General features: G+C 42.5%; 1 protein-coding gene across 2 annotated transcripts in view; it reads right to left on the reverse strand.

Moving 5' to 3' along the window:
• DDX42 (DEAD-box helicase 42) overlaps nucleotides 1-15374 on the reverse strand; it is a 95888-nt gene extending 80514 nt beyond the window's left edge. Inside the window, exons 1-3 of one of the 2 annotated variants that reach the window (XM_029573675.1) lie at nucleotides 15232-15374; nucleotides 11151-11382; nucleotides 10700-10850 (exon numbers count right to left, since the gene is read on the reverse strand). In XM_029573675.1, the coding sequence (XP_029429535.1) occupies nucleotides 10700-10850; nucleotides 11151-11368 (369 nt within the window). In that variant the 5' untranslated portion in view covers nucleotides 11369-11382; nucleotides 15232-15374. Of the gene's footprint in view, nucleotides 1-10699; nucleotides 10851-11150; nucleotides 11383-15051; nucleotides 15195-15231 lie in introns of those variants that run through there. The other variant, XM_029573676.1, reaches the window with a different exon arrangement.
• Between the last annotated feature and the right edge of the window lie 883 nt (nucleotides 15375-16257).

Genomic DNA, 16257 nt, shown 5'->3' on the forward strand with positions numbered 1-16257 from the left:
TGCAGGAGCCACCATGTTATGTCCTTTTTCATTTTGGATGTCAGCGATAATTTGTGTGTCAATGGTTGTGAATGTTCTTTCCATTGACGTTTTAAGCCCCACTGCAGGCATCTCATGTGTAGCCTGGTGTTGGGAACCGTGAAAATAGCTGCTGCCATGTGGCCTAGGACTACTAAAACTTGTCTCGCCGAAGGCCTTTGAGTGTGGTTCAACAAATGGAGAAGTTGATGTAGTTGTGTTATCCTGTCGTTTGGTAGGTATGCCCGGTTGCGAGTGGTGTCCAGGCATGCTCCTATGAATTGTAGCTTCTGTGTTGGCTGTAGATGTGATTTCTGAAAATTGATCACCAGCCCCAATTCCTGCAAGCACTATCAACCGGATGGTCGATCAAGATGTCTGGAGTCGAGGTGATTATCAACCAATCGTCCAGATATGGAAAGATGGTCATACCCTGTTGTCTGAGATGGGCCACCACCACAACCATGCATTTGGTGAAAACCCTGGGTGCAGCTGATAGTCCAAAGGGGAGAACCTTGTACTGATAGTGTTGATGCCTGTAGCGAAAGCATAGGTAATGCCAAGAGGATGGATGGCTTGGAATGTGTGTGTAAGAATCCTTCAGATCGATGGAATACATCCAATCGTTGGGTTGAATGAAAAGTAGGATCGACTTCAACGATACCATCTTGAATTTCTCTTTGGTCAGAAATTTGTTCAACTCTCGAAGATCCACTATGGGACGAAGACCACCCGATTTCTTGGGTATGAGGAAGTATGGGGAATAGAACCCTAAGTTTTGGGTTTTGGGGGGGGATTAGTCGAATGGCTTGTTGTTTGTGAAGCAAAGTAATTTCTTCCCCGAGTTGTGACTGAATCCTTAGACTGGAAAGGCGAGGTAATGTGGGTTTTGTGGTAAATTGAAGCTGGTAACCGTGTCGTACAATCCCCAAAACCCATTGATCGGATGTTATCTTCTCCCAGGCTGTTAAGCAAGAGTGGATTCTGCCCGGTGGTGTTAGCTGCTGTGGTGGTGGCTGTGTTATTAAAAAGATGGCGTTGATTTTACTGTGGCTGCCGGTTGTTGGGTCTGCTGCCTCTGGTTACGTGGCTTATGTATATATTACCTGACTGTGTAAACGGTGCTTCTCTGCTACAGGACACACAAGGATATCACAAGGAATTTAGTAAAAGCAAAGATAAATTTATTATTGCATATCCTTGGGAGACACAGCCAGACTTTCAACAAAGGGGAAAGCATTTCAGCTTGTCTCTCCCAGTATCTTGTAAAAGCTGTATTATATAGGTTTAAATGATCAGTAACCAACGAAGCAGAACACCTCTCTAAGATAATAAAAAATACACAAAAGAGAGGGAAAAGGATCAATGTCCAATATCAATCTCAAACCCACTTAATTGGCAAATGACAATATCATAAACAGTCTTTGCTTTAAAAGATTTACATCTGCAGCCTCTCGCTCACAATGGGCCGCAAGCTTCAATCAGCTTATAAAGCAGAGTGTAATTCCTTTTTAATCATTTATTGTCATATTGCCTATCCCTAATCAGAACTTTATTCAAAATAATTTATCACTAAACTTCATTCTAAACACCCCTAAGAAAGGTATACCAGTATGAAAAACTTTATACTTCTCACTTTTCACTCTGTTTTAACCCTAAATCTTCTATAAAAGAATACTTAGCCAAGTCAACGTGAAATGTAAATCAAATTGTTCCCTTTTTTTGACATGAATCACGTTTCGATTGTAAAACAATCTTCTTCAGGGGATCATTTCACAGTGCTCGTTACTTGACACAGCCAATATTCTTCAATATCCCGGACAAACAATGGCGCCACAGCTGTGGCGCCATTTTTGAACAAGAGCGGTGAGACATTGTTTGTCCGGGATATTGAAGAATATTGGCTGTGTCAAGTAACGAGCACTGTGAAATGATCCCCTGAAGAAGATTGTTTTACAATCGAAACGTGATTCATGTCAAAAAAAGGGAACAATTTGATTTACATTTCACGTTGACTTGGCTAAGTATTCTTTTATAGAAGATTTAGGGTTAAAACAGAGTGAAAATTGAGAAGTGAAAAGTGAGAAGTATAAAGTTTTTCATACTGGTATACCTTTCTTAGGGGTGTTTAGAATGAAGTTTAGTGATAAATTATTTTGAATAAAGTTCTGATTAGGGATAGGCAATATGACAATAAATGATTAAAAAGGAATTACACTCTGCTTTATAAGCTGATTGAAGCTTGCGGCCCATTGTGAGGCGAGAGGCTGCAGATGTAAATCTTTTAAAGCAAAGACTGTTTATGATATTGTCATTTGCCAATTAAGTGGGTTTGAGATTGATATTGGACATTGATCCTTTTCCCTCTCTTTTGTGTATTTTTGATTATATAGGTTTAAACCATACACAGAATGCCTGTGACGAGGATCACTTATGCAATATGACAGTAAAACTACTTTAACCTGAAAACACTCCCCCCTGAGGCCCCTTTGTTTCTGGCCTTGCTTTTGACAGATGTGTTCTGCTTCTTCTGAATTTCTTTTGTCCTCGATCATTTCATCTCCAGGGGGCAGGGAGAAACTCTGATTTCAGTTGGAGCCTCTTGGAGCCAGATTAGCCAAGAATGCAGCCTCAGCCATCTGCCATCGATAACCTCATGACCTTTAAGTATAGGCTTTGCAGAGCCTAAAGGTATTCCAGATATCTTCCAAATTCTTGAATCTGAGGTCAGTTAAAAGTTTTTCTCTATGACCAACATTGCAAGCAGGCCACATCCTGAAGGATTCTGGAAACTGAGTGAGCACTAGTCTTAGCATTAGGCTCCATATATCACTTACCCCTACAATGATTTGGGGTATGCGGTTGCGGACGCTGGTAAGATGGATATGTCTGTGTACGAAAAGACTGGTAAGACCTATAGGGTCTACGGGCATAGGATTGTCGGCGATTAGATCAGAAATAACGACGTGTGGTCGAGTACTGAGGTTGTGATGTTAAGGATTGAACTGCTAGAGCTTCGTCCTTGAATTTGCCCACTGTTTCCTGAAACTGTTCTCCGAATAGGTTGTCTCCTGTACATGGGAGGTTAGCCAGCTTTTTGTGCAAGTCTTCCCGTATAGTACTGGAACGCAGCCATGCCATCCTGCGGGCTGCAATGGCTGTTGCAGACGCCCTGGAAGATGTTTCAAATCCCTCATATATTGCCCTCAGAAGGTGTCGAGAACACTCCTCCATGTCTGGTTTGCTGTAGAGGAAAGCATACTCTTTGTGGCTTGTATACACTCGTATAGATATTGTACCATATAGAATTGATAGTGCATAATGCAGGCGTTCAACATTGCATTGTGGTACATCTTTCTACCAAATTCGTCTAGACATCGGTTGTCTTTGCCTGTTGGATATGAGAAATGCGTTTTTGATTTTTTGAATCGTTACATTGCAGGCTCGACCACAATTGAAACGTGCGGTAATTGTGGCATAGAGTAAGGCAATGTTTTCCGCATACGAAATTTGATATCCATTTTCCTTGAAAGTGCGGTGAGAGAGTAAGGTGTTTCCCAGGATTTTTTTTTTTTAATTTTATTTTTATTGCATATTTAAACAAATTTACAAGAAGTTTCTTGCTTTAGGAAATATGGGATTACAGAATTTACCTTATAAGCGGTAAACTTTTACTACAATAACAGAAATCAACCTATCCCCATACAATTTTAGGAAACAAAGGGGAGAGAATCAGGAAAATGGAGCAGTCAAATACAATATATACTCCAAAAGGAAATTACTGGACCTCCTACTTTTTAAATTATCGGAAGTTTGCACTGTTGTTCCCAAAAGCCCTTTTAGCTGTTCCGGGTCTGTAAAAACATTTTCCATTCATATAATTTACTATACACCTACATGGGTATTTCAACATAAATTTACCCCCCTTCAATTAACAAATCCTGTCTAAGAGCAATAAATTTTTCTTCTCCGCATTTGCGTGTTCTTTGCAAGGTCCAGATATACCCAAACCTTTTGTCCATAAAATGTCGATGATCTTGATCGAAAGAAAAATCGCATTACTGTATCTCTTTCAGACGTAAATGCAAAAGTTATCAAGAGTGTTTCTCTTTTTTTTTTACTTCTAACTCTGTGGAGCTTTGTAGTATTTCAGAGATATTCAACGGAGCCAGATCTGTAGGGTTTTGTTCTTCTATCTTTTCTTGATTGCTCCTAGTATCTTTTTTTCCCCGCAGATAGTATGCCTTAACTACAACAGGAAGGCTTGTTGATGGAATTTTAAGAATATGAATCATATATTCTTTAAATAATTCTACTGGTGATAGTAGGTCCAAAACGGGTAAATTAAGTACTCTTAAATTATTTGCACGTGCCATGCTCTCTAAATTTTCAATTTTTTTCAATGTCTCTCCTTCTGTTTGAATCTGATATTGTTGGATTTTCTCAGCTTTAATCAATCTCTCTTCCATACTTATTATTTTCTTTTCTTGGTCTATCACTTTTTCAGTATTACCTTTCAAGGATTTATTTGTCTCCACCACAGCTTCTGTTAGTGAGGTTATAGAAGCACCCAGTTTCACTATCACATTCCATATAGTGTCCAAAGTAATTGTTGCAGGTTTAATAATTATGTTTTTACTGACCTTAGGCTTTACTCCACAGTCATGCTGAATTTGAGCCAATTTCCTCAGATGTTGGTGTGCTGGTTTCGAAGGGAATTTTTACAGCGTTCACGGCCGATCCTTGCTTGAGATCCGCCTTTTTACCCCGCTGTTCAACTCCCTTCTCTGCATGGAGATCCGACTCATCCATCGTCTCCCGCTGATCTTCTGGCTCGAAAACAGCTCCCGGGAATTCCGATAGATCCCCTGGTCTCTCCAGACCAGTTCCGGGTGGCGGAGTCTCCGGCGCCTCTGGGCTTAACGATATTTCATCGACCTGGACGGGAGAGATCTGCTCCTGTCTCAACCCGTCAGCGGTCCTCTCGGTGGGTGTAGCAGGAGGAAAGCCAAAACACTCGGCAATACTTCTCTGAGAAGAATCTAATGTTGAATCAACAGGCAAGCTTTTCAGCTTTGCCTTACGTTTCGTGTGAGGCATTTTCCAACAGCAAAAGGCAAAGTTTCAACAAGAAAAATGAAATGGGGTAAGAGCCGAGCGTTTCCGTGCTCTCAGTAGGCAGTCATTTTGTCTCTCCCAGCTTTCACCTCGTTTCCCAGGATTTTTGTAAAACACTATGCAGTACCTCTTGCGGTGGAAGAGATGTGGGTTCTCCTGGGGCATCAAATATCTTGAGGAGATCTAAGATCTCTGTTCTAGGATCAGTCTCCTTTTGGACCTCTAGGTGTAATATCGTACCCAGTTTTTCTACATCTTTGGGTACGTAAGGTCCTCTGGAGGGGAACATGGTTATTGCGGTTGTTCTTGTGGGTCCGATGGGAAGCCGGTAGATGATGGGGATGTTTGCGGAGACACGGAATCTATGGGTGTATCTTGCTTTGGAATTGGTGAACTTGGTCGACCTGGTACTGGTGATGGAGGTTCAACTGATGGTTCCCTGGAAATATGAATACTCTGTTCCAGGGAACTTGCAGATAGTTCGTCATACATCTTGAAAGATGATTCCAGGGTTTCATAAAACCCTGCTAAAGACTGAGATAATTGCCAAAATGCCTCTTTTGTTTGAGGAGGCATTGCTGAACGACCAGTTTGTTTTGGTAACTGACGTGCTCTAGGTTCCACTGGGGGTGGCTGAGGTAGAGTATGTGGAACATCATGTTTCTTCCCTGTATTGTCCTCTGCAGTCCTGGCAGAGTTGTTTGAGGACATAGATGCATTAGAGGAAGTAACTTGTATGTCCCGACTTTATGTCCCGATGGTGATAGTCTTCTATGTTTTGGTTGGAATCCTGTCGAAGTGGATCTTGAGGATCTTGAAGTACCGAGCGGTTTGGCGTTGAATCGTGAGAGGTGGAATGAGATAACTCTGGGGACTCATGTCGTCGCTTTAATCCATGTTGTCTTGAGTGTTTGGACTTATGTAATACCTTTTGTGCCGTATACATCGACTTTTGCTTCGGAGGATTTATTATTTTCGCTCCTTGTGTCGTATCCTGCGACGCCATAACTTTGGGCATTGTCAGGGTTCTATTATGTTCCCTTGGCATCAGGCTCCTCAATGCCGTCGTGTGTTGTTGCCCAGTGTGCGCCGATGTCTTCGGCGCCGATGTTTCTGGCTCCATATGTGTTGCTGACTACATTGTCGATGGCGCCTGCGCCACTGGCGCCGTTCCCTGCGCCTTGTGCGGCGCCCTCTTTCGGAGTAAGGCCGATCTAGCTAGATCCCTCGGATCAGGTCCCTGATCTGGCCTAGAACGTCGTGGCAAGTCCTTACCTCCAGGCCTGTAGGGGCGAGGATCCCACGACGCTGCTCTTTTTTTGTGATGGAGCTGGTGTCGAGGGCCCAGGCGAAGAATGAGCCTCCGATGGCTCCGATAAACTAATTAGTTCCTTCATTTTATAGGCATGTTGTTTTTGGGCCCTCGGGGACATTCGAGCACAGAATTCACAATCTTTTTGATTGTGATCGGCCCCGAGGCATCGGTAACATCGGTCATGGCCTCCGTGACCGACATTACCTTGCCACATCTACAAGGTTTAAACCCGGATTTCTTAGACATCTTTTGTAGAAAAAACAAACAATGCTGAGAAGTCAGCTCCGCATGCAATCCCGCGCGCAGAAAGAACAGACTGAGGAGAATCTGTTACTTTCCTGTGCGGGAACACACGCGCAGCCTCAGAGCAAAAATCTAATCTCTGCTTAGTAAAGCTCCGCCTCCCGGACCTGATTGACAGACCCCATGACGCATGGCTAATTCAGCCCTGCTATCAACGGGGAAAAAGAGAGAGGATGCAGCCCTGACCAGCAGGAACACAAGAGGCATATGTGGATGTCTGTGTGTTCTAACGGAATGGCTTTCATACTTTTGGGTCTATACCAAACATTGAGTTGTGGTACAGTAGAAACTGGGTCCAGCACCAGCCACCAATACTTTAATCTGGTTCTGAGCAACTTTTTCAAGCAATTTGAACTGCTCAATGCTCGTACACCAGTGCTGTTCTTGAGGACCTTAGTCAGATGCAAGCTCAGCATAGGAATATGGGTGCTCTGCTGCTCCAACTTATTGAAAAAGTTGTGTAGAATCAGATTAGAGAAGAACAAATGGTATTGGAGCAGGAACAGGAATGGAAACAATGGCGGAGAACAGGGTAAAGCTAGGAGAAGAAGGGAAAAAGGATGAGCACTGGAAGCAAGAGAGTGATGGGGGATGAGCTGGGGTTGAAGGGAAAAATAGAGCACTGGGACAGGGCACCAGAGAATAGAGTGAGCAAGATTACTGCTGAGGAATGGGCTGGGGAGAAGGAATGAGAGAGAAGAGTAACAAGGTAGGGGTAGACATAGGGGGCATGGAAGACAGAGTGAGCACTAGGGAGTGGCGGGACAGAACTACAAGAATAAAATGCTTTCCTGACAGCTAGTCATAATAATAATAAAAACATTTTTTTTGAAAAACACTATCCTGACAAGCTGCCTGCTACCAGTCTAAAACCCAACTTATGTTATAATCATCCAGGAGTTGTTAAGAAAGGAAAATTGGTTCTTATCTGCTAATTTTCGTTCCTCTAGTACCACAGATCAGTCCAGATGCCTAGGTTTTGCCTCCCTGCCAGCAGATAGAGACAGAGGAAGTTTTACTGACTCTGTACATAACCCACGGGCCGACACAGTAAAATCGCGGGAGAGCGGGCGAGAGTGGCCTGTGCGCCCACTCTCCCAGCGCGTGCACAGGCCACTCTCCTGTGCGCGTGATTCAGTATTTTAATTTATTAAAATTAGGGCTGGCGGTAAAGAGAGGCGCTAGGGACACTAGTGCACCCAGCGCCTCCTTTTTGACAGGAGCGACGGCTGTCAGCGGGTTTGACAGCCGACACTCAATTTTGCCGGCATCTGTTCTCAAGCCCGCTGACAGCCATGGGCTCGAAAAACGGACGCTGGCATAATTGAGTGTCCAGTTTTCGAACTGCGAGCCCATTTTAAATTTTTTTTTTTTTTACTTTTAACTTTCGGAACCTGACTTAATATTGTTTTTCTGTGCACTTCCCCGGTGCCGGCAGAAATTAACGCCTACCTTTGGGTAGGCGCTAATGTCTTAAAGTAAAATGTGCGGCTTGGCTGCACATTTTACTTACTGTATCGCTCGGGAATACCTAATAGGACCATCAACATGCATTTGCATGTCGCTGGCGCTATTAGGTTTGGGGGGGTTGGACGCGGTATTATCCCTTACTGAATAAGGGGTAAAGCTAGCGCGTCCAAATGCCGGCTAACACTGTGCGCACTGTACTGTATCGGCCTGCCAGTGTGCCACCTGCAGTCCCTCAGTATTGACCTGTACCCAAGCCAAGATGACAGCAACAATGATAAAATTCTAAGCAAACTTCTAAGCAAATAGCTCCCCTCCAACAAGCCGGAAGAAGGTGAAGGTGAAGTTGCCCGAAGAGACAACTGGAAAACATGTTTCCCAAATTTAACATAAGTCATCAGCATTGAAACCTCCAACAACTCTGCACTATATACAAAGCAACAGTACGAGCCGAGGACTCTCTCCCCAGTAAATGTGCGGGTGTCTGGACTCATCTGTGGTACTACAGGAACGAAAATTAGCAGATAAGAACCAATTTTACTTTTCCTGTATGTACCCAGAACAGTTCAGACTCCTGGGATATACCTAAGCTCCCCTTAACTCAGGTGGGATGTGGAGAGTTCCACTCGTAGAACACACTCACTAAAGCACATGGAAGTCGGAGCCCCGACATCCAAGCGATAATGCCTAGCAAAAGTGGGCAACAACTTCTTAGTGGCCACCCAGCAAATTTCATACAGACACCTGATGTGACTCAGCGCAGGTAGTCACCTGACAATGCGTCAAGTGTGCCCCTAAACCCCTCAGCAGCGGGCACCCTTTAGAAACTTAAACAAAACTTAAGTCATTTCAATCATTTCCTTCAGCCACTGCACAACAGTAGCCTTAGACAACTTTTTTCCCTTCTCTGGATCATTCCACAGTACTAAGAGGTGATACGATTTACAAAGAGGAGATATGATCTATCAAAATCATAAGTGACCTTTAGATACCTCAATAATACATGCCTCTAATCTAAGAGGCAACGCTCCCCACCAGAGGAACAGAGGAATCCAATCCATAAAAGCTGGAAGCTCTATTGACTAAGATGGAACACCGAGACTACCTCAGGCAGAAAAGAAGGCACCATGCATAAAGATACCTGAAGGAAGGGATCTCAAAACAGCACCACCTGGAGCTCCGAAATTCTCCTGGCTGAACAAATAGCACCCAAGAAAGCCACTTTCTATGATAGGGTCAGTCATATTTTTTATACTGGATGTGGGATCCTCTGTCAATTTTAGATAGAAAGTGCCGTCACCTAGTTGTCTTTCTGCTTCCCTGACATATTGAGTTCTATCATGGATCACAATGGACCCTCCTTTGTCGGCTGGTTTTATGATGACTGGGGGATTTTCCTGTAATTCTCGCAACGCCTTTGATTCTTCCTTGCTGAGATTCTTATGTTTGATATTTTCTTTAGTGTTGGTCATAAAACTTTCCTTGCGGATCATCTCAGCAAACGTATGAATTATGGGGTTTGTCGGCCCTGGAGCTAACCAATTTGGTGTCGATGAAAAATACAGCCGTAGTCGCAATTGTCTAACATTTGTATAGGAATTTTTCCCCTTCAAATGGTGAATATTGATTAGTTGGAGCGAAGAATAAACCTTTGTTTAAAAAGGTCTCCTGAGGGCCTGTGAGTGAAGACATATTGATGACCCCCAATGGGGAATTCCCCCTTATCGGTTCCTTGTCTGTCTGGTTTTGTACAATCGTCATGTGTCCCCTATTCCTTCTCTCGGTCTCCGATTGTCCTTGTGGTTTAAATACTTTAGACAACAAAAATGTTTGATTCAAATTACTGGTTTTTTATATAAAAAAAAAAGATAAGTACTTCGTATTTGTACAGACCGTGAGATGGTGAAAAAAATTCCTCCGAAGGTCCCTGAAGCAGACAAGCAGTTGTCGAAACACGGCCGATGTTGGGCAGGCAGCTTCGACCTTATGGAAGTGCAGGAGTTCGTCTAGAACCGATAAGTACCCACATAAAGGAGCGGGAACACAATATAAGGTCGAGCTGACTGCCAGGGGGAGGACATTCACTGGAAATGCAGTACACAGCAGATTGGTTTATGAGAAGTACATAGTTAAATTACAAAAAATTAAAAATTAGTATAATAAAGCATTTGAAGAATAAAGTCGGTAGCTATCAAAAGAGAGAATCACAGAGTGGTTCCCTCACATACAGCAACCGCACAACACCACACGTCGGAGTTCCATTGATGGTTGGTTGTTATTTAACATATGAAAGGCAGTTTTATAAATAAATGTGAATTCAATTTTGTTTTTTCACTGACACAGGTAAAACAAACAACAAAAAAACCAACAAAAAACTATAAAAAATGTTTATGATCTTAGCCTGGATTAGCAGGCCTCATAATGAAAACGGCTTTTGGAGGATTTTCCTTGAGGAGCCAGCAGCTCTAAAACACTTGCCTCCACTTCAGCCATGAACACCTCCAGTGGATCTTCTTCGCTGTCAGAATCATCCATTTTCATATTATACTGCTGCCGGGTTGGGGAGTTCTCGGCAGGGATGTATGGCAGATCCATGTTGCTGGAATCCTCCTCTTCATCCTCAAAGTAACTAATACCAAAAACACAAGAGGCCAGATTAATGCAAGAATATAAAATGGATGCACAGTAGATGCCCTCGTGTTTCAGGTTTATTTCTGAGACATTGCGTCTGAACCAGTCCCTCCCACCACCCATCCAAATTACTGTTTCTATATTCCATAAAGACAAAAAATGGCAGCAGATAAATACAATTAGGCCCATTTACTCTAATTTCACTTCCTTGTCGTCTTTTTTTTTTTTTTTATCATGCCCTACCCATGATTAATTAAATATCAATTCCAGGAGGAAACCAGGTAATAGCACTACTTACGCATTCTCCTCATCAAAGTTTGCTCTCTTTGAGCCGATTTTGTAGAAAGAGGGCAGCTGTGGTGGGCCTAGTTTCCCGTACCCACCGGCCGAAGTTGTACCAAAGGCACTGTGGGATGGTTGAGCAAGTTTTGGGTCCTCCTTCTTCCCTGTTGCAATGGCAAACCCACCAAAACCAAAGCCTCTCTTGGTACCAGGTCCACCTTTGTTCCAGTTCATGGTGACCAATTATCCTGTTAAGGTAATAAAAATACCGTATGCTAAATATGCAAGTCAGAAAAGCCGCTTGGGGTGCTCCACTTGACCTAAACCTAATATAACTGGGAATGAAACACTCAGCACAGCATGTTACTAGTCTCTACACTTTTACGCGAGTTTCCCAATTATGTATATTTATACAACATTCTACTCATTAAATGTCCTCAACCAAAATGTTTCTTTCCACCAGACAAGAATACTGTACACCGCCAGTGTTCCATGAGTATGCACAAATTAGATGCTCAAAGTCAAATCAATAAATCACTAGATAGCTTCAGCAGGAGTGCAATGTAGAAAGTATAATCTGCCTGTGATTGAGTGCAGACTACAACTGTGGATATAATCACCATTTGGATTGTCTGAATTTCCACTTGTGAAAAGCATCTTTATAAATTCAACTTAAAAGAACTTTATTTCACATTCCCTTTTCTTTTTTTTTTTACTGCTCCCCAGAAAGTACAATATGAACATTAGAGATCCCCTTGGCCTGGCCACTATCAATGAAACCTCTTCTTTCCATTCTAGAGCAATATTTTTCCTAGCCATAGTCAAAGCCATCTCTGACAAATATTCCTGGATGATCCTCTTTACACAACTTAATATGCATACTAAGGAAGACAGAGACAATGCCTTCCCTATCACTCTGTATATCTTTACATAATCACAATGTATAGACAAAAAACCCCTGCTCTCTTACATTATATATAACATTAAGACTCTTGAAATAACTCAGTTGTAAATTAGCATTAACTGTTACTGCTTTAGTAAGGGATGCCATATAGTTTTAACTGTGATATGCCATGAGGGGTATGGATACGAGATTGGACTGAGGCCACTGAACTACTATAAGATACTATAAGATAGTACAGGGATAGGCAATTTCCATCCTTGAGTGCCACACAGTATAAAGCTGGCTTCCAGGTATGAGAATTACCTTCCCCATGTGTTACCAGGCAGAATTGGGACTAGAACAGAAATTCCACTACTGCTGCAACAGGTATCCTATCTTAGGCCTGGATTTATCAAAATGCACTAAATATCGCATGCGATAGGAAACGGGGTGTGTTTTATGGTAATAGCCTGTTTATCGCAAAATGCGCTTAGTGCTTCACATAAGTATTACCGCACAGTGCGATAACTTTTTCACACTTTGCGGTAAGTACCAAAACTGTTCCAATTCCTACCTGCAAGAGAGAGCCTAGCTACAAGGTCCTTATAGCTTAAAATAGTGAAAATGCTGTTTGCGAAAACATCGCAAAGTACAATAAAGCCATATTGCACAGCTTAACGCAAATGAAAAAGGTGTAGTTAATTCCCGTGTTAAAACTGTGCGATATAGCTTCGCAAATTGCAAAGCCAGCCCACTTGGCCAGAAATCCCACCCCAATCTCCTTCCCTTTTTCTAATTTGCATCGCACCATGCATTATGGCATTTTCGCATGCAAAAACGCCATAAAGCACTTTGATAAATGATCCCCTTAGATTGTAATACGAATCAAACACTTTCTATGTTCTTTCAATGAATGTTACTTGAACAAAGTTTCCCCCTAAAATAAAAGCAGCATGAAAGCCAAAGGGCTTCCTTTTTTTCTCCACTTCAGTCCCTCCCCTCCTATCTGGTGCACATCAATACCTCAACAGGACATTGTGCCAATATATATATTTTTTTAAATTTACAATTTGAAAGACAATTTAGTTATATTCTATGTAGATATGCTTTTTTAGAATTCTATTTGCTTTCTTTCTCTACCTCTTGATACATGCTTTAAGATCTCTATCTAGCCTGTAGAAGGCACTCCTGGAAAAGGACTTAAGAAATGAATAAGAGGTCTGCTTTCTTCTGATCCAGACTTTGTGCAGAACTCATTTGAATATTGAATACCCAGTTCTAAAAGAGTTAAAATTGGAGTAGAAAATAGCATTTTCCCACAAACAAAGCAGTACTAAGTACTTATAGAAAAGCACACCTAAGCAATATGAATAGTTTCATCCTCCATGGTACAATGTATCAAATGAACACTGTAAGAGATGACTGAGTGTGATTTGGAAAATTTCTAAGAGAGAAAATTTGTTATGCCAGGTTATTTGTTACTTTATAGTCTTCTTCCTTCTGAAACATCTTTGGGCTGGTCACTGGGGTAGGAGAGATCATACTGCTGTTGTTGAATTTTGATAATTGCAGGAAAGATATGAAAATTAAAGCCTGAGCAATACATTTAACTTGAAAGGAAATGGCTAAATAAGTTTAATTTATTTAATAAATTGCATTTCTTCCATTAAAATCAATGGAACAATGTGGTTACTTCTACTTGCACCTTGTGCAGGGCTCTTTGAAGCTATTTCTAGGTCATCTGGATAAAATAGTGTGGTCGCTGTGTTAGTCCACTTGAATGTACAGAAATAAAGGTCAACAAAAAAAATGTTATATGCAGGGTGATACCTTTTTTGGATTAAATACAGGTCTCCTGAAAAACACAGAACACGGTGGCAAATAATGATAGCAAACCCCATCCCTCTTCCTATGGCAATACCATAGGCCTCCATTTGATCTCTGCTTTTGCATCACTAACATTCCCTGTATTTATCTCACACTTTTCTGAAGTCCAGTACTGTTTTTGCTCTCACTACCCTCACTGAAAGGCTGTTCTATGAATCCATCACATGCTTCTTTACATTGCTCCCAAAAGTTGAATAGATCCCATGCTACTAGTTTCAGACTAACCCTCTCCAGTTCTAGAACTTGTTCTCCACTGAAACATGCTTGCCACTTCTGCATTGTACCTTTGAGATCTTTCTTCCAAAAAAAATATATATATTAAGGTCCTTAGATCTCACCTTACAGGGCTTGCAGTGCAGACTCATCATTAGTGAGACCTCATTTAGACTAGTGTCTTTTATTACTGGCTATACGTATGAAAGAATACTTTACACCACAGCTTCTCAACCCTGTCCTTGGGATACACTCAACCAGCCTGGTTTCAGGATATCCACAATGAATACGCATAAAATAGATTTCCATACAATAAAGGAAGTGAATGCAAATCTCTTATAGGCATAATTATCGAGAATATTCTGAAAATGTGACTGGCAAAGTATGACCCGAGGACTGGACTGAGAACCCCTGGCATATACTACCAAAAATCTGGCTTATTTTTTGTTTTGTACACTGCTCTGAGAAGAGAGGAGAACAAACTAAAACCATGATTTAAAATGAGGCTTCCTGATCAATTATTTAAATAAAATCCATGCAGTTCCTCTGGGCCCCAAATGCATAACTGCGCTTTGTTGTATTAAACTTTATTTGGCAGACGCTCTACCATTTTACAACGTGTATTAAATCACGCCTCATTTCGCATCAGCTCAGCTGCAGGTTTTGGTATCATATGCAAAGAGGACAATATAATTACGCACATACCCTTCTACGTTAACTTACATAAAAATTAAAACAGAAAAATAAAGTATGACAACAAAATTTAAATTCCACACCCCTCCCGCTCGGCTTGAGGGAGAGCCCCCAGACCCTCGCTAAACCCCTTCCCCAGTCTGAAAATGTCCACACATCCTCACAGAGGTCCCCGCCCCAAACCAGAGTGACCGCAGGCCTTCACTGCGTCCCTCAGCCAGAGAGCGACCCCGGCCCTCACCGCGCTCGAAACAGGCCATTCTTCCCTCAGCTATGCTGGCGGTTGCTAATAATATTTATGTTATTGTTTCTTCTTCAGTCTACCCACTGTTCCAGGTCATACTACAACCCCGCAGTGCCGAGAAACATTTCAAAGACAACAACAACAACAAAAAAAACCCCCCTAAAACCCCAACCTTACCGAACCCCGCTCTTCCACGGAGGAGTCCGAGCGATGCGGCGCATGCGCAAGCGTCCCTGACGTCAACACGCTCGTGCGCGACGCCCGTCACGTCCGTGCGTGCTGACGTCGGCTGAGTTGAGTCTGTCTCCTAGTCGAAACGTCACGACGGAGGGTGGGATTCGACCGCTCTGCCCCCCCGAGCCCTCAGCGGCAGGCACCGAACTTGAACCTCGCGGTCACTGGTCTTCCCGCTTGTTGCGAGCCTGGGAGGGGCACGAACAGAACAGCTGTTTTTTTCATCTGCGACCCCTGGAAATCGGCTCCTGACAGCGGGCGCTCCTGCTGTGTGCTCTGAGACTGGATCAAGACGGTTCAGCTCCAGACTTGGTCTTCAGGATGTCCTTGATAAATATGCAGCATATTTGCATGCTTTTGTCCAAGAGACGTAGTAATTTGCATATGTTGGGGGGACCTCCGGCAATAGACTGTTCACATGTGCGTTGCATACTGTAAGTTAGCAGTGTCTGTAGGGAAGTTGTTCCCTACAGACACTGGGCAACACCAGCCGCAGTCTGGCTGGTGTTGCCCATGTTCCGGGACCTGCTGCTTGGGCTTGTGCACTCCGGCCTCACCTGGAGGTATTACTGCGGTAACTATTGCCTCAGCAATAGCTCCCAACTTGTCATGCACATGAGGTAGGAATAGAAGATTCAGTGAGATGCGATCTAAGAGCCCAAAAAGCAGGTATTAAAGATTGGTGCAACATGCGCAATTTTCAGTACCAGCTTTTTCATATCATCTTTCACCTTAATTGATTTACATTCCACCTTTTAGATACTTTCAAAGCGGAATAAATTCAAGTACTGTAGGTATTTAGTTTTCACAATTCCTGACAAACAAATTCTGAGAGGTCGAGAACAGGTAGATGTGACTCGGTTATTTACTCTTTTGGATAATAGAAAGACTAGGGGGCACTCCATCACGTTAACATGGGGCACAATTAAAACTAATCAGAGAAAGTTCTTTTTTTAATCAACCCACAAT

This window comes from Rhinatrema bivittatum, chromosome 12, assembly GCF_901001135.1.
Source record: "Rhinatrema bivittatum chromosome 12, aRhiBiv1.1, whole genome shotgun sequence".
NCBI classification, from domain to species: Eukaryota; Metazoa; Chordata; class Amphibia; order Gymnophiona; family Rhinatrematidae; genus Rhinatrema; species Rhinatrema bivittatum.